At 34.1% G+C, this 27,512-nt stretch overlaps 1 protein-coding gene across 2 annotated transcripts in view; it reads right to left on the reverse strand.

The window, feature by feature from the left end:
• The window catches only part of CDH12 (cadherin 12), a 692,773-nt gene that overhangs the window by 175,207 nt on the left and 490,054 nt on the right, over window positions 1-27,512 (reverse strand). For both annotated transcript variants that reach the window (XM_007454262.1, XM_007454263.1), the window contains one exon: window positions 19,270-19,564. In XM_007454262.1, the coding sequence (XP_007454324.1) occupies window positions 19,270-19,564 (295 nt within the window). The remainder of the gene's footprint in view (window positions 1-19,269; window positions 19,565-27,512) is intronic.

A 27,512-nucleotide genomic window follows, 5' to 3' on the forward strand; every position in this document is an offset into this window, starting at 1 on the left:
CCTGCTGAAAACAGTCCAAAATACCACTTATGGTACATTTTTAAACACTTTTTAAAAAGCATTGAGAGTTTACAAGATTTTAATGAGTTATCAGTTCAAATTTGAAGACAAAAGAGGAACCCAGAGAGGTGAGGTTGTTACCTTTCCAGCAGCACATTTCTGATCCCTACAAATATACAGGTTTATTTGACAGTCTCAGGGTAAAGGAGAAAGAAACAAAAGTCTCAGTCTAACAGATGTTAAGAAGTGTAACAAGAGTTCTCCTCCAAAAAGTTAATATCACCAAAGCCTACACCCTCAGAGCAAGATGAACCAGATGTAAACCTGTCCTATCTCGGACCTATGACCTGGGCTTTGGTGCCTATGTGACCCAGCTAATCTCAAGAAGAACACTGTGTAAGGTAGCCTCACTTATGTAGTGACCAGGTAGAAGCAAATTCAAATACTTTATAATGATATCTTCAACCTAAACCTTACAATATTTTCAGGGAACACAATAAAACAAAAGGAAAAATTAACTAGAATTAACAGAAACATTAAAAAAATAAAGCTAAACCCACAGAGACTTTAAATATTGGACAATATTGGATGATGATAATAGACATTTTACTGCTCAGAAACTTTTAAAAAGTTCCAAAAATTGCAGAAGAAAAAATGATAAAAATATCATGTGGGAGATTAAATAAATATAAATGTAATTACTCAAATTAAAAAAACAATCAGGATATGTTCTCAAGCACATTAAACAAAATCAAAGGTAGAATTAATATACTGGAATATAGGTTAGGATAAATTATTTATAATTTAGCATACAGTTGTAAAAACATAGAAAATAAAGTCTATAGGACTTTAGAAATAGGACACAAAACGTGTCCTAGAAATAGGACACAAAAACGTATTAATAAACTAGCAATGTTGCCCTCTTTAAAGTAACAAGTCTTGGTCATCCAAGGAAATTCTTTAAATAGTTGCTCTTACTTTTAATCATACAAATCCATCCCAATAGGCAGTTTAGATTCTGGAATACTCTTTTGACATCAACTTTGTATTTTCAGTTATTTATCATATCAGCTACATGTCATTTTGGCAATGGTGTTTTCACTTTCTAACATACCCAAGTGTTGTTTGTAACAAGCAGTTTGTTTTATTTTATATGTTAGTGACTCTTCTCTCTGAGGATATAATGCTATTTACATTTTATTTACTTTCTTTTGTTAATTCTACTTCCTTAATATTTGTTTTGTTTCCTTATATATTATATCTTTATTTTATTGTTTTTATTCAAATATTCGATGATTGCCGGTTTTCGCTTCATATCTGGCGTCGAGGGTCTGGATTAAGTATTACAAGTAAAGATTGTTTCTTCTGCTCACGTGAGAATATTTGAGTCAAGTAATTGCAGGTTCTAATTATTAAAACTCTGGTTGTGCTACTTATGTGAGGGTCAGAATGGGGAAGATTTTTGTGGTTTGGGCTTCCTTTTCAGGGCTCAATATGTAGGTTTCTGAAACTGGGGCCATTTCCGTCTCTTCTGCTTGCTATGGTGTTCAGGGACTCTGCTACTAACGCTTGGGAGCACCTGTCTTTGAACTCATAATTTAGAGAGCTGAACAGAGTGTTTTCTTCTAAGAGCAAAGACTTCAGGCAAACATTGACTATGAATAAGGAGGACGAGCATGTGTAATAAATTCCCTGAAGGACTCATAGTATGCCCAAATTCCATTACTTCTACTTCTGATTCAAGGGTTTTTTGTTTGTTTGTTTTTGTTTTGTTTTTTGTTGTTCAAACAATAACATTTATAGAAAGTCTTCATTTTTGATTCAAGGGTTTTTGTTTGTTTGTTTCAAGGGTTTTTTGTTTGTTTGTTTTTGTTTTTTGTTTTTTGTTCAAACAATAACATTTATAGAAAGTCTTCATTTTTGACAGTATGGGATATGCACTATGCATATCTATTGGGATTAACTGCCAGGATTTCTATATATGATTGATTGACTGACTTGTTTGCTTTTTTTTTTTTTTACTCATCTGTTTATTTATCTATGAGAATTTAGATGCAGTAAAATGTATAGAACATAAGTGTTCAGCTTGCTGAGTTTTCACAAATATACACAACCATTTAACCAGTATCCCAAACAACATAAAGACCATTGCTCTACCTCAGAAGAGACTTTAATCTTATGCAATTTATACCACAGGTTGCCAACCCCCGGGCCACAGACTGGTATTGGTCCACGGCCTGTTAGGAACCAGGCCGCACAGCAAGACGTGAGTGGCGGGCCAGTGAGTGAAGCTTCATCTGTAATCGCTCACATTACCGCCTGAGCCATCACCCCACCACTCCCGAAGGCTTCCCTGGTGCCAAAAAGGCTGGGGACTGTGCTGATTTATACAATTATGGCCTAGAATGCTCAGTCATTCTTCACAAATGTTCCAGGTTAAATTTGATAAAAATGTTATGATGGGGCTTCCCTGGTGGCGCAATGGTTGAGAGTCCGCCTGCTGATGCAGGAGACACGGGTTCGTGCCCTGGTCTGGGAAGATCCCACGTGCCGTGGAGCGGCTGGGCCCATGAACCATGGCCGCTGAGCCTGCGCGTCCGGAGCCTGTGCTCCGCAATGGGAGAGGACACAGCAGTGAGAGGCCCGCATACCGCAAAAAAAAAAAAAAAAGTTATGTTGTAATTTTGTGTGTAATGTTCTATAAATGAAAATTAGATTGCATTGGTTGATAGTGTTTTTGAAATCTTTCATATTTATATATTAATTACCGAGAATTGAATGTTAAAATCTCTAACTATGAGTAAAGGGTTTTTTTTATTGTGTTCTGTTTGGTTCTGTCAGTTTTTACTCCATGCATTTTGAAGCTCTGTTATTAAATGAATATATAATACATGGAGAATTAAAATGTATTTCTGAAGAATTTATCCTTCTTATATCTCATTTTATTTCTAGTAATTCATGTTGTTTGAAACACCACTTTGGTGTTAAAGCTCTGCATCAGTTTTCTTATGCTTAATGTTTCCATAGAATATCTTCCTTCATTTTCTTTAGTTTTAAGCTATTTTTGTCTATATATTTAAAGAGCTTTCAGAGTAGACCGTGTGTAGTTCAGTCTTCTTTTTTATTCAGTCTGAAAATTATTGCCTCTTAATTTGAGTCTGTTATGGGTTGAATTGTTTCCTTCAAAAGGGTTATGTTGGGGTCCTAACACCCAATACTTTAGGATATGAACTTATTGGGAAATAGGGTTGTTACAGAAATAACCAAGTTAAAATGAGGTCATTAGAATCCTAATCCAATATGACTCGTATCCTTATAAAAAGGGAAGATTTTGATACAGACACACCAGCAGGAAGAACACTATGTGAACATGAAGACAGCCACCTACAAGCTGAGGAAAGAAGCCTGGAACAGTTCCTGCCTCACTGCCCTCAGAAGGAGCCAGCACCTTGATTTGAGACTTCTAGTCTCTAGAAATAACAGACAATATTTTTTTGTTGTTTAAGCCACGGGTCAGTAATACTTTGTTACAATTGCTCTAGTAAACTAATATGTGTTTAATATGTTTCAGTTAGTCATTGATACGGCTGTTTAAATCTACTATGTTGCCATTTGTTTACTATTTGTTGGATTTTTTTCCCCAGTTGTTTTTATTCTTAACTTTTCCAGTTTTACCTCAGATTAAATGGATATTTATAAATTATTCTATTTTATTTACACTATTGGTTGTTTTAAGCTTTGTGTGTGTGTTGTTTGTTTGAGGTTCCTGGACCTCAAAGTTGAAATTTTTAATCAAAATTTGGAAACATTGGTAGTTATTTATTCAAATATATTTTTCCTCTTCACTTTGTCTCTTATCTTTCTTGGATTCTAACTGTACATATGTTTGATGGTTTGATATCATCCCATGTCAATCTCATTTATCTCAGCATTTTCCTCTTTTATTTGAGATTGTGTAATTTCAAAGACTCTGATTTCAATGTCATTTGTCTTTCTTCTGATACCTGCAATCTGCTATTGTGTTCTGCCAGTGAACAGATAATTGGGTATACTGTACTTCTTATTTCTGGAATGTCCATTGCTATTTTTGTTGTTGTTGTTCTATCATTATGACTATATTTTCCATTAGTCTTAAAATATGTTTATAATATATTTCTGTTAATTTCAAAACCTGAATTGCCGTGATGTCTATTATTATTAACTATTTTTTCTTCCTTGATCATTGATCAAATTTTCCTGCTTCTTTGCATAATTCGTATTTGTTTTTATTGTATGCTGGAAATTTTAATAATACACTGTAGAAAATCTGGATGTTATTTTAAAGGGTCTTAAGATAATTCTTTAAAGGCAGTTAAATTACTGGCAGATACTTTGGATCTCTCAGGCCTAGTTTAATTCTTTATTAAGAACAGTCTCTTTCAAGTTTTGTTTTTAGACAGAGGACATAGCCTTTACCGAAAGAAATGGCCCTTACTCCTAATGCACAGGCTTTCTGGGGCCTCACATAAATGTGTGAGATGTCCAGTGAAATCTCCCCCCTGTGGCTAGTCCATAATTTCAACATCTCCCCACCCTGTGTTATCTCAGCCTCAAAGTATCTGCTTTCAGCAGAGCATAGAGGTTAATTCTGTACCTGCACAGAGCAGCCCTTGGTGAAAGTCGCTCCTAGACCCTTACTCTGACTTTTCAGTGCTTCTCTGTGCCTCTCCTTACTTTCTACACAAGTTCCTGTCACTTCAGCAGTCCTCAAGTTTTGCAATCACTTCAGCAGCTCCCACCTATAATCTCTGTCTCTAGACATTATTCTTAGAGTCATATTCCTTGTGCCATGGTAGGAAAAGTGCCCCTAATCAAAGAGTCCAGCTAAATGTAGGACTTGATTCATGGCTTCCCTTCTCTCAAGGATGACAAACTTGTACTACTTGGCACATACATTAAAAAACTGTTGCCTCATATATGTCGTCCAGTTTTATCATTTTTTATGGTGAAAAGTCAAGCCTAATACCAATAATTACATGGTGGCCAAAACCAGAAGTTTCTCTGATATAATTTATATCCTTCAGAAATTCCTTACTCTTTGGTCTGCTAGTGAAATGCTTCCCAGCTTCCTATAGGTATATTTTCTTAGTATTATATTGTGTTATTTCAATGGTATTTTGAAACAAAGAAGAAAAAATTTGTTTGTTCAGTCCACTTTCATGAATTTGAACCTCTAAGACATGACTTTTAACATCCACTAGACATACTTTTGCACAGTATTTTATTATATTTTATATCCATATCTCATTTCCTGTGTTCTGAGTCTCTATTCAAATACTTTGGATGAATTGTATTTCATAAAAAAATATGTACTCTTAGAAGGAGATGTTTTTAGAATTGTCCTTCTTATATGATTTACTAGGAACAATTGCAAGGATGAAGATAGGAAGAAAAAAAAATGTAACTGAAGACTCTTGTCTTCTTCAGAGCTAAAATCCCAAAGGAGAAAAATCTGCTGAAAGAAGGAAGAAATTCCTAGCATTTTATTAAAATCCTTCTAGGGTTTAATATTTTTGTTTGTTTGTTTTACAAATGGTATCTCTTTCAATCCTTATAACATGTTTAGTGGTAAATAGTACCATCAAACTTTACAGAAAGGAAACACTTTTCTAAACATTCCCCCCTGATTTCATAAAATCTGGATGCAGATCTTTGATACTCCAGGTCTATTTTGTTTTCCCTGTAATATTCTGCCTTCTGGAATTATGAACTTTCTTACCAGTGTTCTGTAAACACTCTTTTAACCTTGCTCTTGTCAGTCGTACTACTCCTTTTTAAGATACTTTCCACTAACATTCATCAGAAATAAATATATGGACCCAAAAATAATCTTTAAAAGTTTTCCTTTTTCTGCTAAATACAAAATAATCATCTTATTATTGCAGGAAAGACACTCAAAACTATTTAACTCTAAAAGCTCTCCCTGGTTTAGAAACTCTAGACCTGCTTCTGTTATTGGGAATTAACATATGAAAATAGTGTTCTTGGTAATTGGGCAGGGCAGTCTGTTACTGTTCAGGTGACACATAAGTCACAATTTAAAAAATACAAAATAGAATTTCTATACATTGTTTTTAAGCACATTTTTGTACAAAACTAAGACTGCTAGAAAAATGAATTCTTTATAATCCCATTGGTATTTCTGACGTTTGGAACTCTGTTAGTTTAGGTATATACCAGATTATTATGTTAAAGTAAAAAGGACAAGAAATATAGGTAGCAAAATTTACATGACCTTGTTAAATTCTAGAATATCCACTCTGGCTAACTGAGCAGAAGTGAGAATAATGAAAGAGAACTCAGTTTAAATGCTAAATGAATATAGTTGACAATAGAAATATAAACATAATAATATGAGTAAATTGCTTCTAACTGAGGCCTTTAGCTAAATAGGAACTTAATATTAGTTACAAAAAAATACTACTTCTATTGAGATGACAATTTTTTTTCAGAAATGGTAATGGTATTTTTAAAAATGGAAAAATGTTTTCTCCTCTTATAGTGAAGTTTCTACTGCATTCTCATGATAACAATGTTTTTACAATAAATCATTTCACTGTCAAACAGCATATACTTGATTAAACAAAGGGAAAAGGAAGAAAAAGGCATGAAACAAAACCTCTCGATAGTCAGGCTGCCACCAATTGCTTTCTTGTTTAATTTGAATTGTTCAGTAGCTAATCATAGTTTGGCACTTTCTTGTCATCAAAGCATTTCATGAAATTATCCCATTACAATGTTTTTCTCAGAAACAAAATTAACATGGCTGACAGTTTAATTGATGTTTCTTTTTCTTCTAGTGCCATTGCCAACTAAACAAATTGTACCATGTTTTGATATTCACTTTTGTTAATTATTTATACAATTGTAGTCACTGGTATTTTTGTTGTTTTTAAGTTTCAGTTTCTTGGTCAGAAATGAAAATAGTGCCAACCTTGATCAACTCACCAACCTTACTTTCTAAGGAAGTTTCCTCTAACACTTACTGGGTAGTAATTGTTAATACTGGTGTTGTTTTCAAATTTGGTTTCAGTAATTTTCAACTTTCCTAGTGAGGCAAAGAACTTAAGAATCCTGAGAAATCATTGGAGAAAGAATGGTTCAACCTAATCTAGAGTTTCTCTTCTTTCAAACTTCTTAGTTTCAGTTTTAATATTTTTTTAATTTAAAAATATGGTTATGTAATTGAAATAAAAATTGTTTTGCAGAAAAATTAATACTTTATCATGAAATTTTAATTTTAATTTTACCTAATTATAATAAATTCAAAACATTCCTTTCAGCACCAGTTAAATGGGAGTGTACAATTTCATGCCGCATGCACCCTGTTACTGTGGGACTTACTTCTGCCCTTCATTTACCCTCTGGTCCTGCCATTTGACTTTTTTTTTTCTTTCTTTCTTTTTACTTTCTGAGAAAGTTTTTTTCTGTAGTAAACACTCCCCTTCTTCACACATCTATTTAAAATGTTGACCTTACCTTAACCTACTCTGATAATCCACCAACACATGGCTCAACAAACTAAGGATCAGACTATATATATTTTAGTCTTTGCAGGCCATTTGGTCTCTGTGGCCAACTCTGCCATTGTAGTGTGAAATCAGCCACAGATAACACATAAATGAACAAGTGTGACTGTATCCCAATAAAAACAGATCATGTGCCAGAAGCCCACAGAGTGTAGTTTGCTGCCCCCTGCACTAGACCTTTGGAATGAAAGCTTTCTGAAGGTAGAAGTTTTGTCTGTTTTTCTCACAGTTCTAACCATAATTCCCAAAAGTGTCTGGTACTTAATAGGTGTCCCATAAATGTTTGAATCTGTTGAACATACACGTAGAATAAAACATTTAGCAAAATAAAATATATGGTTTGGAAAACACTTGGGTTCTGTACAAATAAAAGCTTTTCTGAGTATTTATTTGGCTTGATGAATTACTCTGCCTGGAATAATAGAGCAGATTCATATTTTCAATTGAATCAGTGCCACTCTGGATATTGTGAATTTGGTTAAAATATACAGATTTTCTTTGCTAATTCCTAGAAAGACTTTTATATATTGACGTGTTCTTTACTGTCTTTGAATTGCATGCTGTTGTCATGCTGAGTTATTTCCAGACATAGATTTCAAGTCCTTCATCATGTTTGGGTTAGAGATATCATTAACTTAGTAGTCTTGCCATTTTGTCTGTCTTTTGAGTCTGTTCTTTTGATGGAATATTTTCACCTTGATCAACGAGTATAATCCATCAGTGTCTGGTTGCTTGAAGTTATTTTCCTTAATACCAAGCTTAATTTATACCCATCTTCATACCTCAACACATTGCACAATGGAAAGCAGAAACAAAAATTATTTCGGAAATTGGAGCTGACATCTATGTAGAATACCCAGTACAAGCAATTGAACCTCAGAGAACTCTCCGTTGCCTGCAGGGGTTTATATAGGTGCAACTGCTCTCCCATGATCACTTATCATAAAGCAAGAGACAATTGGGCCACGGTAGCTTCCTGCCTGCCTTTGTGTACAAAAAATAAATAGAACACAGCAAATAAGGTAAAAAAAGAAACAAACAAAACAAACAAAAAACCAGTACCACAGCTGGAGGCCAATTCTAAAGAAAAATGATGTTGATAGCTATCCTGCTAGTAGCTGGACTTGCTACATCCTGGCAAAGCAGTTTTTATAAAACATATTTAAGGTTTATAACCACTTGGAGGCTAGAAAAAGAGTAATACATTGAAAATATGTTTAATGTTTTGAACCACTCAGTGGCCAGGAAGCAGCTTCTGCTAACATTTATTTAACGCTTAGAGTCATTTGGTGGTTAGGAGAGAAAAAAAAAAGGAACTTCTTGTTAATTTTTAACATTTATGGCTGATCAGTGGCTGCTAAAGCAACTATCAATGCAGAATGGTTTATGTTTCGGGACACACTGTGCTGCTACTAAAACAATTCATACGTTTCTCTCAAGGCCACACAAACATTGTCAATAGTGTTACCTTTGCAATTGCACCACTAATAAAAACATAGGAATCAAACAGAGGGATAAAACACTCCTGAAACACATAGTCATAATATTCGATGGCCCTGAAAATGGTTCTGCTGTGCTGTGTGCTGTGGACACTTTGCAGCTGACACCAGAGGAATCACCAGACCTTGCTCAATTTCATCAAATGTGTGAAAGTCACTCAGCAGATTGCAAAGCAAAAGTGTCATCTGATAATTGGTGTTTCTTACAAATCAACAGCTTGTCTCGATACATAAGAGAAAAAAGTACTCTACACCAAAGTAAATGTAAATTGGGATAGAAAGTCTATTAGGTTCTTATACAGACTTGGCATAGTTTGAAAAAAAACATAGTAAATATTGAGCTCGTGTGTCACAGGGAGGGATGATATAGAAAAATGGGGTAAGATAATTAGCTGGGATGTCTACAGGTTAGGCATTCTCCTGCTACTTTCCTGAGAATGATAGCCAAATTATTAACAGGATCCTCCCCCATTTAGTGATTGCATTTTTTTTTTCAGACATTGGGATCAGTGCTAGTTATACATTTTCTCCTTTACTACTTGCAGTATACTTCTGGGAATAAGGTATTTTTATTCCTCATTTATAAGTAAGAAAACAAAAGCACAATAAGGTCAAATAACCTATGCAAATCCTCACAACTAGGAAATGGTAGAGCATGGATTTGGACTCTTAAGTTCAGTGCCCACACAGTGTGTGGCTAGAACATGTTACAACAGAGATTTGTCCTCTGTCTCTCTGTAGAAATATTTTTTCATTGACCATGAATAGAAAAGATATGTCCCAATATGGAAAAAAAATTTTTTTGTAAAACCAGTATATTTATTTTGGCTTCTGGCCTTATCAACTACTTCCTAGGTCATTTTTGGCCTCTCATATCAAAATTTGACCTCAGCTCAACAAATTATGGAGGAAATTCAAAACGAATGATTTAAACATTGTTAATGCATGTGGAAAATACAACTTGGAGGTAAGCACTTCTAGAAACACTCTAAGTCCCTCTAAGAATCAAAGAAAGCCATTTCCTCTTTGCTTATCTTCTAGAATAATTCAGTCCTAAAGCCTAGCTGAACTTTGGTGCTGGCAGAGATAGGCAATTGGAGGAGTTGGGGAAAAGCTGCAATAGACCAAATCAAGGTACTGAAGCCAGATCAGAGTGAGGGAGGTGTCCACATAGAAGGGCTGGCAAGGGGTATCAGAGATTGTTTCTCATGAGGAAGTCACCTATGTGGGGAAAATATGGCCTTGTGTATGGATTTAGAGCTGTAATGAGGTGAGCAAAACCTCCATCTACAGTGGAGAAGAGAAACAGCCAGTGCAGATTTTCAAAGTTGGAATGGAGTCACCAGGGCACCTGCAAGGGGTCTGCAGGGGTAGTGGCAATGAAAGATTAGGCTTGATCAAATAAGAAAATATATTCATGACAACAAGAGCTGGATCTCTCACTCTTGGAAAAGAAAGTTATAAATTATACAAGGATTAAAAAAATCCAAGCAAACAAACCTGAAATGAATGGCTGTGTTAGGTTGGAGTTGAAGGTATTGGTACAAAATTATGGTTTTCAAAATATGTAGAAGGATACAGAAATAAATTATGTGTGTACATGTCCATAGATATATTCTTTAGCTGTACCCACTGAGAGGGGCTGGGAGCAATGATACTCCAATAACAGAGAGCAAGCTGCAGCCAGATTTTGGGTTTCTAAACATTATTCTCCGTAAGGGTGAGGAGAGAGCTCCTTGGAGAAATATCTTTCTTCTGGGCTGAGGCAGCAAATAAGCAAGACAAGTCCCAAACATATTTTTGAGCCAGAGAGTAAGGGAGTATTCAACTCATTAAGGGTAATATTAAAAGGACATAAAAATCAACTTAAGCTTTCATTGGCCAAATTTAAAATAATTTCAATATTAAAATAATGATATCAATTATGAAATAAAACTCATGTTTTATGGCAAGACAAGAAAAATTTAAACATAAAAATTCTTCTCTGCCCTTTGGCCTACCCTCTCCCCACACTGTGCATTGTGTATCTGCATTATTCATTGACTTAACTTCCCCCATCAGCGGAATCCCTGTTCAACAATAAAGAGCAGGCACCAAGATAACTCCTTAAAAGATAACATTCCTTCTTTTTTTTTTTTTTTTTAGATTCCATGTATATGTGTTAGCATACAGTATTTGTTTTTCTCTTTCTGACTTACTTCACTCTGTATGACAGCCTTTAGGTCCATCCACCTCACTACAAATAACTCAGTTTCGTTCCTTTTTATGGCTGAATAATATTCCATTGTATATATGTGCCACATCTTCTTTATCCATTCATCTGTCAATGGACACTTAGGTTGCTTCCATGTCCTGGCTATTGTAAATAGAGATGCAATGAACATTTTGGTACATGACTCTTTTTGAATTATGGTTTTCTCAGGGTATATGCCCAGTAGTGGGATTGCTGGATCGTATGGTAGTTCTATTTTTAGTTTTTTAAGGAACTTCCATACTGCTCTCCATAGTGGCTGTATCAATTTACATTCCCACCAACAGTGCAAGATGGTTCCCTTTTCTCCACACCTTCTCTAGCATTTATTGTTTGTAGAGTTTTTGATGATGGCCATTCTGACTAGTGTGAGATATCTCATTGTAGTTTTGATTTGCATTTCTCTAATGATTAATGATGTTGAGCATTCTTTCATGTGTTTGTTGGCAATCTGTATATCTTCTCTGGAGAAATGTCTATTTAGGTCTTCTGCCCATTTTTGGATTGGGTTGTTTGTTTTTTTGATATTGAGCTGCATGACTTTCTTGTATGTTTTGGAGATTAATACTTTGTCAGCTGCTTCATTTGCAAATATTTTCTCCCATTCTGAGGGGTGTCTTTTCGTCTTGTTTATGGTTTCCTTTGCTGTGCAAAAGCTTTTAAGTTTCATTGGGTCCCATTTGTTTATTTTTGTCTTTATTTCCATTTCTCTAGGAGGTGGGTCAAAAAAGGATCTTGCTGTGATTTATGTCATAGAGTGTTCTGCCTATGTTTTCCTCTAAGAGTTTGATGGTGTCTGGCCTTACATTTAGGTCTTTAATCCATTTTGAGTTTATTTTTGTGTATGGTGTTAGGGAGTGTTCTTCATTCTAATTTCATTCTTTTACAAGATAACATTCCTTCTTGATCTTGTAAAGGGTCACATGACCCACCACACTGGCACTTAAATCTGGATTATGTAAACTGTCAATAACACATCATTTAATGCACAGCCCTCAATCTCAAAAAAGTTATATAAACTGTGTCTTGACTTCTAAAGGGCAGAACAGTTCTCAGAGTTTCTGAAATGTGTTTCCCATGTTATAATCCTCAAATTTGGCTCAAATAAAAATTTTCAATTCTTTCTTAGATCAACTGATTAATTTTTTGTTGATACAATCATTTAGAATCAATGTAATAGAAAACAAAACCTGGAGACCACACAGATATAAATTAATAAATGGATAATTTGAAAATGTGATGAGAGCTAAGTTATTCCTCCAGTTTTAATAAAATACCTTTGACAAAATATGTGATACTTACAGAAAAGATAAAGAGTAAGTTTACACCTAATATAGACAATCTCTAAGATGGACCTCAGTATGACTGCCTTTAGTATTCACACCTTTGTCTAACAAATATATAGAATATGGCAGAAATGAAAAGATATCAATTCCAAGATAAAAACCACATGAGTGACTTGGAATTGCTTCCTCCCACAGGTGAATCTTCAGATGAGACCATATTCCGGATAGCCAGCTTAACTCAAAATCCATAACTCTGAAGCAGAGACACTCAGACAAACCAAGAGATAATACATATTTAAAATTTTGAACCTCTAAATCATGGGGTAATTTGTTATATAGTACTAGATAATACCAATTTCATACCTGGTAGTGGGGTGCTGCCATAACAAATACTTAAAATGTGGGAATGGTTGCACTGTCAGGCAGTAGTGCCTTGAACACACTGTTGATTGAATCAGCACTCACTTGGAAGGGCTGTAGGTGAGGGCTTGCAACATAGTAAGAACATCTTATTGGGAACTAGAGGAGAAGACATCATTGTTATGCAATGACAGAAATTTAGCAAAACTGTTGCCTATATTTATTTGGACAATGGAAAATGGACCTTTTAAACAAAAAGGGTCCAGGTCTTACTGCTTTTGAACATTCCTGGCCTTTTCAGATGGCATGTGATGTTAAAATTAAGAAATTACTTTTAAGCAAAGGTTAAGTCCAGGACATAGAGAGCATGGTCAAAAGATAAAACCATGAGAGTGACTATAAAATGTTTTGTTAGGACCTTAGTAAGATCAAGCATGGTGTTCGTGGCTTCGTGTCTAGTCAGACAAAATTCCCTCTTAAGAGCTTAATGGTATGTGTGACTCAAAGATTCTTTCCAGCAAACAATAAGGATTCTAATTCATGTAAGGGCTTTGTCTTTCAGGCATCTCCAATAGGGCCAAAGTAGAGAAGAATTTATGTTGAAGAGTTTTGTTTTTTGTTTTTTTGTCCAATTCAGTGAACCCCATGAGGACTCCTGGGATAGGCTTAGCACCTACAAAGTTCTTAAAAAGAGTTCTACATGTAGAAACATCACAAGAATGGACTGAAGAAGGAGAGTTGGAGATTGTACAGTGAGGAAAGGTCTTTAGACCCCTTGAATTCAATTGGCAGGAAGCCAACAAAGAGAGTTCCTTAGTTTCAAGTACATGCTATATTTCATGAAAAAGAAAGGATAACTCAGAATGGAGAACCAAGAGCCCAGATAGTGGAACTGAGATCTGTGGACAAATATTCCCAGCCCTTGTACCTAATCAAAGAGCATTCAGCATTTACCAGCTAGATTTCAGAAATGTCATGGCCCAGTAACTCTTTTTTATTCTGTGCCTTTTCCCCCTTTCTTAACAGAAACGTCTACAGAAGTTATCCTATACCTATCTCACCATTGTACGTTGGGTGTATATGAGATAAGCGGCTGGTCTCTTTAGCATCACAGGTCTACAGATCAAGAGGAAATAAGTCTAAGGAACCTCATTTTCACTTGGACTTGAGTTATATGATGAGTTTCTGGAATATGAACTAATACAATAAGGGGAAAACAGATTTTAGGGTCCTAGAAAGGGGCTGAGTATATGTTGTATGACATACCTTTGGGGACAGTGGTGGACTGTGGTAGGTAGAGAAGGCCCTCAGAGATTCCAGCTTCCATGTATTCATGCTCTTGTGTAATTCCATTCTCTGAATGTGGACTGGACTTAATTCTAACAATTAGAATATGGCAGAAATGATAGGGTATCACTTTTAAGATTAGATTATAAATAGGCTGTGGCTTTGATCATAGATATTCTCTCTCTCTCCAGCTCTCTATTAGATAGCTCATCCTGGAGCCAGGCAGATGCCATATTGCAAGGTAGCTCTGTGGTGAGGTCCACGCAAGGGACTGAGGCGTGCCAACAACTGCATGAATAAACATGGAAGCAATTTCCTACCTCCCCCCAGTTAAGATCATAGCCCCAGCCAACAGATTGGATGCAATTTCTTGAGAGACCTTGAGTCAAAGGTACCCAGCTAAGCCACTCCTGGATATCCATGCTCCTGTGAGACAATAAATGCTTGTTATTTTACATTGCCAAGTTTTTAGTCAATGTATTATGCAGCAATAGATAAGTAATACACAACATTTGTGAAGTAATAAAAATGAACATCATTAGTAGTAGGACAAATTGAAACTATGTTCTACCTGACAGAATGCAACAAGAAGAGAATACAGCATCTCCTCTGTGATATACCTAACAAAGATGCATACGCTGAATTTTCACATGATGAAACATCAGACATACCAAATATGAGGGACACTCTAAAAAAATAACTGGTCAGGAAAAACATGTTAGATTTATGGAAGTCAAAATAAGTCAAGAACTGTTCCAGACTGAAGGAAACTAAAGAGATCTGGCATTTAAATGCAGTAGGTGATTTTAACCTTGAACATTTTATTATATAAGACACTATGGAGACAATTGATGAAGCTTGAACAGAGTCTAAGGATTGGATTGTAATAATGCATTAATGTTAATTTCCTGATTTTAATAAATGTATTTTGGTTGTATGAGGAGAATATCTTTATTTGTAGAAAACAGCCAACATTCTTTCTCCAGTCTCCTAACAAGGACTATGCTTATGGGGCACAGATAGAAACCAATGATAGTTTGCCTGTTCATTCTATATTACTTGAGCTGCTCTATGTGGCCATGGCTGGCTTGTATGATAAGGTGTTTTCTATCATTTTTTGGTTTCTCTTTCTATAACACTTCCATGAAAGCAAGGAAGTGTGGAGATTTACATATGTTTCAAAATCATAATAAAGGTATAATAAATTAACATTAAGTATAGTCACAGCCTTCACTATTTCCTTCTTGGAGTTGGACTATTTAAGTGTGACCATGTAGAAAATATTCTCTGTTTAATAACCTACCAAGAACTCCACCAACAATTTCATCTTGGAATATATCCCCAAACTCCATGTAAATTAAAATACAATTCATAGAAAAAAAGCAAGGGGGTACATGTTGTTTACTTTTCTATGAAACCAGCAGTATAATTTCCTTTAGGTATATCCTGTTTTATTTAAATTTTTCTAAACATTTTTTAAAAATCAGTGGATAAGCGATATATTCCTCAGATTTTTTGTTTTAAGCATGGACCACCCCATCCTCAAATTATAATATAATACGAATTCCAAAGTCTTTACAAGTTCATCTGAGATTAAAAAATAAATTTAAAGCTCCCAAAGAAATTTTAGAAGCCACTAACCCTAGAAAAAGCATACAACTGATTGCAATTAACTTTGTTCTAAAGAGCCTGGGAGTAATTCCTACTTTCTGATCCATAGGAATTTTCATAGAAAAATAAAGATTAAATAGTAAACAGTACTGCACGGAGTTATTGTAATGGTTAAATAAAACAAGGAATGCAAATCTCTATTAGGTCACCTGGTCCCTACCTATTGCTCAGGAAATGGTAGGTCTTAAATTAATAAATCATGATTCACAATTGACATCTATAAAATGTGTCATAGGGACCTGATTACGAATAACCAAATCAGCAGCCTAAAACTGGTTTAGCTCAGGCTGAGGAAGACAATGCAGGAATTGCATTTAAAGATGTTATACATGTCAGCACTCTAGGAAGAGTAACTTAAACTGCACACCCTACTGATGCAAAATCATCAGATATTAAAGGCACATTACTGTAATTCATTGTTACTCTAGTGATCTTACAGAATTAAGACCACATTCATAACGTCCAAATTTGTCTCCAAGGAGAAACTTTGAGTTGGGGAATATCTGTATCATTAAGTAATTTCCTTAGGTCAGAGTAAAAGCACTTTATCTGTGAATATCCATTACTTCCATGGCATATTGGATGTAGCACAAGTGGCAAAGTGACCTTTCTCTTAAACAATTCATAGATTCATGAGAATTTTCTTCAACTTTTGGGAACTAAATATATTCCATAATCTTATAACCTTAAATACTGATTTTCCCTAAAATCTCCACCCACCCTGCTCACCACCATCCTCCCTTTGTAGAGTTATGTTTTTTATAATTTTCCTGTTAGTTTTTTTTTTATTCCTGGTTTAATCGTTCATCATATGTTCAGATGTACAATCCATTATTGCTAAACTGGCATTTGCCTAATAGACTATTTCTTGACCTTTTGTATTACACAATAAGCTATTTTACTCTATTCTTTTTAAATTGGTTGAGTCTTTTATTAAAAGTGAAATAAGAACATCCTCAGTTATTGGGAAAGGACAGTTATCTCCTAGAGGATACCTCAAGCACAGATATACAAAGCCAACAGTGAGATTTGCCACAATAGTTATATTGCCCAATACACTATGGCTAGTTCTATCTGGTGTTGACTAAACATTATTTTAATATTCCAAGGAGAATGATACAGAAGCAGGAATTGCCTAGAATGAATGTGGAAAAAGAAAATAAAGAAAAGAATAATCATTAGATAAAGTGACTTAGAGCTCTAAACCATTTGCATATGGTAAGAAGGGTGTGCTTGGGAATGGAGCTCAGGAGCTCTAGGGATATAAATGCTATGTCTGGACGCACAGCAGCTTCTGGCTAGCTTTAAGTTGCTCAGGTAAAAGCCAAAACAAGAAATACCGCAAATCTAACTGGGTCTCTAACAGGTGTATTTGGTTATAGGTGTATAGGCAGGATTCCAGAGGATGGCAAAAGTAGTGCCTGATAGGTATTTCATTTCTAATACTGAATTTGCAAGTGGTTCTCCTTCTTAGTATTTATTTGAAAAGGGCATGTTATGTTAATATAGTCCAGGAATATCTGGATGAACTCATAACTTATGTTATGATTCCACATTCAAAAGAAATACTGTTCTGTTATTAAAAAATAAAATTAAAAGGGAGGGTGCATTGAAAATCAGTTTAGGTATTTACTAAGGTCTCTTGAATAAACAATGAGAAAGCTGGGCCCACTTTGTTCTTTCACTCACCTACCCTTTGTCTGATTTTCCAGATTTATTCCTCTCTTCAGGCCCTAGCTGCAAACTCCTTTATATAAGGGCTCAGCCCTGCGACCCTATCCTTTATCCTAATTGGCACCACAAAAAACCTAATTGTTTATCTAATAAGACAGAACTTTCTAATACTGTAGAGGGATGTGTGTGTTTGCTTTAAGGATGCTGTTTCAGTAATAAAGTGTCACTAAAGGCCATAAATTCGTGTAAATATTTCCAATTTACATGAAATAAGCACCAGGTTAAAGAATTTATGTACTGGATTGCATTGTCTTCTTAAAGGTCATACTTTTCCTCAAAGTACTGTCTTCATTTTTCTGCCCCTGTAAAACCAAGACACAATTTTAAAAACAGCTGTCCCCATTTTCAGGGACTAGTTTCTAATACATTTTCCCAGTTGTATTTCTAAATCTGTAGCAAACATAGCACCACGTAAAAGAGGCAGCTCAAAAAAAAAAAAAAAAAAAAAAAAAAAAAAAAAAAAAAGTTTAATAGCAGAAACTGGAATAAAAGATTGCAGCCCTGAATATGCATACAAAAATTTTAAATCGAAGTGAACTCCTCTGAGCTGATTTCTTAGGTGAAGGAGAGAATATGGTCTTTGAATGCCTGATAAGGTTACAGACACAATTCAAGTGCATTTATAGTAAATCCATGTGACAACTCCTACAGGCACTAACCTGCGTCTGCCCTGAGGGTAGTCTGTGCAATCTTCTTTGCATGTCTGGGATGGTTGGGACAGCAGAAGCCCTCTGAGAAATGTTACACATGGGAAATAGCAACAATGGCTCATATACGAGAGTTTCAAATTGAAACCTAGAAGTGATGAGTAGCTTTATCTTACACATGTGCTAGAAACCAGAAGTTTCTATGAAATAAATTGAGCGATTGGCAGTGGTGACTAAGGAATAAAATTTATAATTAAAACTTGTCAGTAAAGCTGGAATCCTTAACTCATTGACCTTAAAATACATATTATAGGACTTTGAGAATTGAAGTTTTTGAATTTATATTTTATTTAAATTATTAAGAATGATGATGATACTATAGCTTAACGGTAAATTTATTCTAGTAATGACTTCATAATGATATTTGCTTCCTAGTTTGATGGAATAACTACTGTAGGTTACTTATAGCCACAAAGGGTACAATATCTTTTCTCAAAGTCTCTATGGATAGCTACAAAGAATGCAACACATCCCTTTCTGAACCACTTTGAGACTCAGAAGCAATACATACTTTGAATAATTTATTTTGAGTGAAGAATGACTATCTGGTATTTGGTGTTACCTCCAGCACTGTGTAGGCGTCTGAATTTGCAATGACAATCAATTACGGTACAAAGTGAGTTATGTACTTAAAGTACAAAGGAATTCCATGAATTCAGGGAAATGCAAAGATTGTAAAATAGTGAAGAATGTAATATATCCTAGATATTTATGTATCTATTCATACATTTAGAATGGAGCAGGAAGAAAAAATAGGTAGAAAACAAAGTAAATGAAATTAATTGTATCCTCTATAGTGCAGGAATAATCTTCTGAGTTACAAACCAGATATTTCCGTCAACCTGGAGAAAATAAATGTTGAAAAGGCCTCGTCTCATCTGACAGAATTTTGATTCGCTTACTCACCCACAGGAGACATTTCTGGGACACTAGCAATATAAGGTCCATCCAAAAACTTCGGCTCATTATCATTAATATCTTGCACTTTGATGATGAATTCTGATTCAGGCTCTAGGGGCTTCCTGGTTTCTATGTCCACAGCCTGAGCACGAAGTGTGTAGAAAGGTTTTTCTTCTCTATCCAGGCTCCTTATTGCATGAATGTCCCCTGTAGTTTCATCAATGGTAAAAACGGTGCCAGCGCCATCTCCTGAGAGGGTGTATTTAACAGTGCCCTCTCCCTTATCTAAGTCAGAATGGAGCTTTAGGGAGAGAGAGAGAAAGAGAGACAGAGAAACACCATTAAAGGGATGGCCCCACGTTAAAAAGCCATACTTGCAGTATAATTTTTTACCAGAAAAGTTAAACCAAAATCTTACGGGGTTTTTTCCCACCAATTTTTTGATTATAAGCATTTTTAACACACAAAAAAAAGTTGAAAAAATGTATGGTGGACACCTATATATACCTATATATATCTCAGAGATTCCACTGTTTACCTTCCAATTTAATCATATAGGCTTTTGACTTATCACATAGACAGATCATATCCCTATCCTTTCACTCACTCTCCTGTCAATCCATCTTATTTCTCCATGCATTACAGAGATTAGAAGTACAGCCCCAAATCCACCAACATGCATAAATACAACTATTTTGAACATTTACTTCTTTTATATACTTTGGGGGATAAAACTTTCATAAAATGAAATGCACAACTCTTAAGTGTACTTAGAGTTTCATTTTAAATGATTGTTGTATTAAAATAAATTAGCTCATACATATTAAATCATATAACTTCCAAATACTCTGAGGCTAGAAATCAGTGACGTGAATCCAGTGAGAGAGATGGTAAAAAAAAAAAAAAAAAAAAATCAGAAAACACTGAGCCTTTTCATCTGAAAGGGGAGGAGAGTTTTGGCATACCAGGTCAATTTCAGATATGTACTATGGAGTATCTCATTTTAACAGACCGACTCTCAATGAGTTATTCAGTATTACTCATCCAAGCAATGGGTAGAATAACTGATTATCCTTTCAAATTCACAGACAAATGGTTAGCCCTAATCCATTCTATATATTTGAAATGTTATAATATAGAAAATTTTTCATTTCTGCTAAGTTCTTTTGAAATTTAACACATGTATACTTCACTATAATACAGTATGGAATAAGACACATATCAATATAATAGGGGAGAGGACCAAAGAGAAGAGAAATTATTATTGTGATACTGTAAATCAGTGTTTTTCAATCTGGAGTCCAAGAATTAATGATAGATGGACATAGTCTTGGAGATCTATAAATTATCCAAGAATAAATGTATATAGATAAATAATATGATACAAATATTTCATTATATATAATTCTCTAAGAATATGTGTACTCATATATTTCATAAATAATATAAATTTGCATTCTATTTAAATTAAAAAGGATACATATTCTTATAAATACCATTATTTTTTATCCAAATGCTGATCTAAAATGTTTCAAACTATTCTCACTCATTTAGGTACAGCCATCTGATTTCAATGTTCAAAATTTTATTCTTAAAAGGCCATTCCAGTCAACGGATCAGTCAAAGAAAAAATGTTAAACATTTAAAGTGACCATAGCCATTTGGGCTGTGGTTTAAAATTTTCACACAAGTATAGGTGTCTTGCAAAATTTGGGGTAAAAATGAGTTGTTTTTCTTAATGCTTCAACACAACATAAAAGCTTTGAAAATATTTTAAATTACATAGTTATCCTTTGCAAACAGGCGTTCTGTGTATTCGTATTAGTAATACCAAAACACAAAAACTCAACTTGGCTACATCTTTTCTCTTAAACTCAACATTCTGCTTTAGCTTCAGTAAAATAACGTCATCCTTCATATTCACGTTATTAAAATGACTTTATTCATTTTGTGAATTTGTGTTTACTTCAAATTGCTCTGAAAGTATGTTTGTATAAGAGCATAAGCAAAGGATTTGTACTGGGTAAATGATATAATTTAAACAATGAGAAAACTATAAGGGGGTACCAGGTTTTGATTTTTCTTTAAAAGTTTCTGTATATTTTACTCAAGTCTAAGGAAAATTGCAAAGAATGACAGGAAGAAGCTTTTTCCTCCTAATATTTTATGAACTGCTATGAAGCATAGGAAGTTTCAAGCGTAAAATCAAGCTGTAGATAAATGTTCTTTGAACTTAGGAATTTCAAATTACAAACTTCACCCATACTATTAAAGACATTCAACACATGAACATTTACTTTTACTTTCAAATTTATCTAAAGATATGAGACAAGCAAAAGCCCAATGCAAAAGCAATGTCTTTATAAACTGGATCCATTTTGCCAATGGCTCCAGAGAATATGTGGTAATATTGTGGAAGCAAGTGAAAATTCTAAGTAGGTTTTTACATTGTGATCCAAGTAGCGTCACCAAAAAAGATTTTCGTTTAGCCAAAATCAGAACTGTTTTCTTTTCAAACTGACATAAGAATAAAAAAGCAAATGTCTTTTCAGCTCTATTCAACATTCAAATTAAATTCAGTTGCTGCTACTCTTTACACTTCTACCTTTTCCTTCTAATTTAAATTTGGGTTTTGCAGCGATTAAAGTTTCAGAAGAAATATGTGAAAATACGTTAAATTTGAACTGAAAATGAGATTGATGAATGTAAAATTCTTGAGAGGATTAGAATGGTTACAGCAGTTCATTGCATGTTAATACCTTAAAGAAGATCACCTGCAGTACCCAGCATTGACAGGCAATGTTTAAAATTAGTTATTTGGTACCAAATGTAAAATGGATGGTTAGTGGGAAGCTGCTGCATAGCACAGGGAGATCAGCTTGATGCTTTGTGACCACCTAGAGGGGTGGGATAGGGAAGGTGTGAGGGAGGCTCAAGAGGGAAGGTATATGGGGATATATGTATGCATACGGCTGATTCACTCTGTTGTACAACAGAAACTAACACAACATTGTAAAGCAATTATACTCCAATAAAGATATTTTTTTAATAAATAAATAAATAAAATAAAATTAGTTATTCAGTATTGATTGAGTCCAGTACATGGGTGACTAGCTAAAAGTATTGGTATTTTTGCAACATCAATTCTAATGTTAAATAAATGATGTTGGCCTGATGTTGGGTATTGTAGAATTTGCTTTGTATCACATATAAAATAATTTGAATAGAGAACGTATATAACATAATAGTTTATGTTGTAAACTAACATAAAAATCCCTATCACCCTCTTACTTAGAGATAATTTCTTTTATCATTTTATACATTTTCCATTATATATACACATATATTCATATATAAATGAAAGGGTATACATATAGAAATATGTTTGTATATGATTTATATGTATATATAATATTATCTGATTATAAATACATATATATACATGATATAAAAATGAGAAACGAGTCAAAATTTTCAATAACAATATACCATAATCATTTTCAGTATAATTTGAAACTTTTCAGAATTATTTTTTAATATCTGTATTACATTTGTTCAAAGGAAATTGAATGATTCAATGGGTTTTGCTTATCCTTTTATAAACAACGTGATGAATATGTGTGTGTTGTCTTAATTCCTTAAATAAACAGGTAAATATAAATAGAAAGGTAATTATAAAGACCAAAAATGTAACTTTTATGAATCAAAAAATTGTGAATCTTGAATGATTCCAGAACTTGATGTCTACAGATGAGATTGGTTTCTTAAATTTTTAGCAAGGCAACTCAGGCTTAGCTTACATTATGAAGCTACCTCTCAGTTTTATTTGCACTTAGCAGGCGGGAAGGTTACAGAAGGATTCACTTGCTGAATCTTTGGGTTGTGTTAACTATGAACAATCACATGATGCCATTTTACACAGCGGCTTTAAGCTCCATGTAAGATAATAATTCCACAAGGATAAAATTATTTTCCTTTATAGTGATTTAAAAATAACACAAGAAATATTTCTTATTCTGATTATTTTATTAAAAAAGCTGTTTCTGAGTAGGCGCTGACTATATTTACTGACTGAAGCAGCCAAATCCAATAATATCATCTTTTAGTATTGACACTTAAAATAAAATTTCTCCCAGAGAGTTCCATAAGTGATAGCTATAGAAATATGCACTGTCCAGGAAGCTGTTTTGTGGAAGTGGTGTTGTTATTTTTTGATGTTTTCCAAGTCATCTCAGATGGAGTGTGAAAATGAGATGCCAAGAGAGGCTTAAAAAAGATACCGAGGACTAGCTTCGGAGTGTAAGCAAATCTAAACTCCAGTGTCTAAAAGTTTTGAGAAAGCTAACCTAAAGTTAAGTGTTTACTAGCATCTCTCAGATTATATTTGACAAACTGCTGCAGAAAAAAAGAAATTTATTCTTATTTTCTCTGGGTTGAAAAGTGCACATAAAATGGGAAATACTTTTTATATCACTATACCCAGCAATGATTTTATTTCCATTTGCTATTTGCCAGGATTAGGGTGGTTACAAGGCATGAAGAGGGCATGGAGGATGTTGGGAGGAGAAATGTATGATTCTGAAAAGTTTTTGCTAGAAAATCAAAACTTGTGTTAACAGGTATTTCATTTGATGTATATACCTGCAAATTATTAATTATATGTCTATAGGTTTTATGGTACACTACATATTATTTTATAACCTGAATTTTAGATGGATTATATAACAGTTTGCTTTACCAATAAGTATGAATTTATTACATCTATTTAAGTTAATCACAGGTATTTTAATCAAAGTACTACATTGAAATGGCTAAAATCAGAGTATGAAACAGCTTGTAATGCACAATTTTACCTTCCTTTTCTCAGTCTCATTCACCAGGGAAATCATGTTTTAACTGTTTCTGTTGAATTCTTATTAAAAAAAAATATGTGGCTATTTGTTAAATAAAAAATGTTATAATAGTATTCATCAATTTGAATAATACTTATTGACTTGCAAACCCCATGCCACCTCTTCTTTTTCCAATAGAGTTGTAGTATCACTTATTTTACTTGTTATCAATGAAACACTGGTCTGAATAGTATATGTGTACTTTGGGTCTGAATTCAGTTCAATCATACAATGTAACTGTGGTTCTCTATTTTCTACTATTATAACATTAACACCTTTACAGTCCCCTTAAACTCCTTCCCTTTCTCATCCCTGAATTCCACTGCCTGTATTACACAGAATTAAGTGTAAAGATTTTGTCAATTTGGTCTATTTATGTATTTATTTATTTATTGGTCTCTTTTGTAAAAGTAAGCTCTAATGGTTAATTTTATGTATTAGTTTGACTGGGCCACAGGATGCCCAGACATTTGGTCAAAGACTATTCTCGGTATATCAGTGAGGATATTCCTGGATTAGAATAACATTTGAATCAATAGACAAAGTAAAACAGACTGTGGTCCCTTATGTGGGTGTGCCTCATCCAATCAACTGAAGACCTGAATAGAACAAAAAAGCTGACCTTTCCGTGAGTAAGAGGGAACTCCTCCTGCCTGACTGCCTTCAAGCTGTGACACTGGTTTTTATTCTGCCTCCAGACTTGAACTGAAACATCAGTTCTTCTGAGTCGAGCCTGTTGGTCTTTGCAATAGAAATATACCATGTGTTCTCCTGGGTTTCCAACTTGCTGACTGTAAATCCTGGGACTTGTCAGCCTCCATAATTGTACAAGCCAATTCTTGATAATAAATAAATATATATCCTATTGACTATTTCTCTGGAGAACCTTGATTAATACATAAGCCTTCAAAGCCCTCTCCATCAGTTGCTGCTAAAACATAAAATAAAACTAAACAAAACAGTAACACTCTTTTGATAATTATGTACATATATTTGTTCCATAGCCAAATAACATACAGTGTCTATATGATTACAATATTTTCATTTTGCATATGGAGTTTTTTGAGATATCTTTTTGTTTGTATTATTTGCTTTTCTCATATCTTTAAGCTCACCTCATTTCTCAGGGCCAACATCAAATCTCCTTTTTAAAACATACGTTGTTCAGGGACCCCTCTTTCTTCCTACTCCAAACTAGAGCATTTGCACGATTTTCAACCTGGAATTTTTCTTTATTAATCTCCTGGTTTGAAACACTATTTCTTGGATTTTATATTTTCTTCTATATTAGTTGACTAATTTGTTTGTTACCGCCAATCTACTATAACTTCTTGAGAATGTGTCTGTGAGTGGTAAGTTTCTTTAGTCTTTGGATTTCAGAAATGCCTTTATTTCAGGCTTTATTTCTTTACCTACACATATACTTAATTATTGTCTGGGCATATAGTTCTAGACTGGAAATAATTTTCCCTTCACACATTTAAAGGCATGTATCTATAGTCTTCTAGAAACCAATGGTAAAAATGATGTCTGTCTGATTATATTTCCATTGCAAGTAAAGAGCCTGTTTTTTCTCCCCATTTTATTTTACTCTAAAATTACAATCTTATTTTTATTTCGGTATTCTAATTATTTAGAACACTGTCTCCAAGTGTGTGTTTATGTGTGCTTGTGTTTTGAACATTGTCTCCAGATGTGAGTTGATATGTGTTTGTGTTTCTTTCTTTGGGTCAAGCACTTAGTAAGTTCCTTCAGTTCAAAAACTATTTTCCTTCAGCACTGAGACATTTCCTTTTATGATTATTTCCATGATTATGCTCTATCCTCCATGTTTCCTGTTGTCTTTCTGGAATTCATATGTTCAATGTTAGATCTCATGGACCTTCTGTAAATAATATACTTTTTCTACAGTCATTCATTTCTATATCTTTTGGTCTATTTTGTGAAAAAATTAAAATTTATCTTAAAATTATTTATTGATTATTTTCAGCATTTTCAAAGTCAATACACATATACCCATGTGTGCACACACACATACAACGGGCATATTAATTTACAAGATTTTTTTCCTTTACTATGAATGTCCTCTTTTAATAGAATTGTTCTTTTATTTTGTGGACACTGGGAATTCTTGAATCTTTTTGAAGACTCTAATTTGTGTATGTGTGTGTGTGTGTGTGTGTGTGTGTATGTTTCCTAAATTTTCTGTTCCTTAGGATTATTTTTTTTGTTTTGGGTATTTGAGCCTTTGTCTTTCATATTGCTGGCTTTCCTTAAATGTCTGAAGACTCTCATTTGTCTGTTCATATTTAAGGATGGAGTTTTGAACTTGTGGGTTGAATTTATTGATTGCAGTTTTGTCCTAGGTTGAATGGAAAGAGAACCAATCATTCCTTTTAATTTCAGATATTTGGTTGGGGACATTCTAACCACAGTGGAGTTCCATCACTGCCCTAATTATTTCCAGATTCTCTACAGAAGAACTTCTTTTTTCAAAATTTCTTTATTGTTTACCTTCTGCTCATTTATGTCTGGATTCCGTGCACTATCATGTAGGTGGAAGGAATTCTGTATACAGATAATCAGTTAATCTCTATGTTTTACCCTGCCTGTCTTTCTCCTTTTCTCTTAATCATTGGCATTTCTGAGTCTTTTTCAGAATTGTCCCTCCTTAGTTGGAGCCCTATCAATATAAATGCTTGTAAGTAGCTTTGAACTTACTTGACCAGTCACTAATCCTTCAGGCACCTATCAGTTTATAGAAATGGGCTAAAATGTCTGATGCCTGCCACACCACCCCATTCAGCATTATGCCCATCATCACCTAATAACCAGCCATATTCAATTTTCTCTCCAAATACTTTTTTTAGTTCTTTATTTTTTTTGAACATATATCCAAGAAAGTTTCAATCATTGCATTTGGATTTTATGTCTGTCTTTAAGTTTAAAAGAATCGTGCCTATTTATATTAATTATTTTCTCATCATTATCTTTCTCAGGAAACTAGGCCCCATTCTGAATGTCTGCTAGAACATGAAACTTCCCAATGTGTTTTTAAATCTTTACTATTCTATCTTAGAATATCTCTTCAGCTTTTAAGTACGTAAGAGCCAATGTGGTGCCATAACAGTATGCCCTACTTAATACTGAGATCCTTGTAACACAAATTACAGATATCTTCCACCAGCCATCTCCATAAATACATTCAGTCTAGGGGAAAGCTTCCCAGTACAGGACATGCCTCAGTAAATGTTGGTGTAATAACAGCATGTAAACAGTAATACTTATTTCCAATTTTAAAATCTATGATTATGAAGGCTGTAGAATGATTTAGTACTATGGTTCAGCAGTTAGTGC

Source organism: Lipotes vexillifer, unplaced genomic scaffold (genome assembly GCF_000442215.2).
Source record: "Lipotes vexillifer unplaced genomic scaffold, Lipotes_vexillifer_v1.1 scaffold271, whole genome shotgun sequence".
Lineage (NCBI taxonomy): Eukaryota > Metazoa > Chordata > Mammalia > Artiodactyla > Lipotidae > Lipotes > Lipotes vexillifer.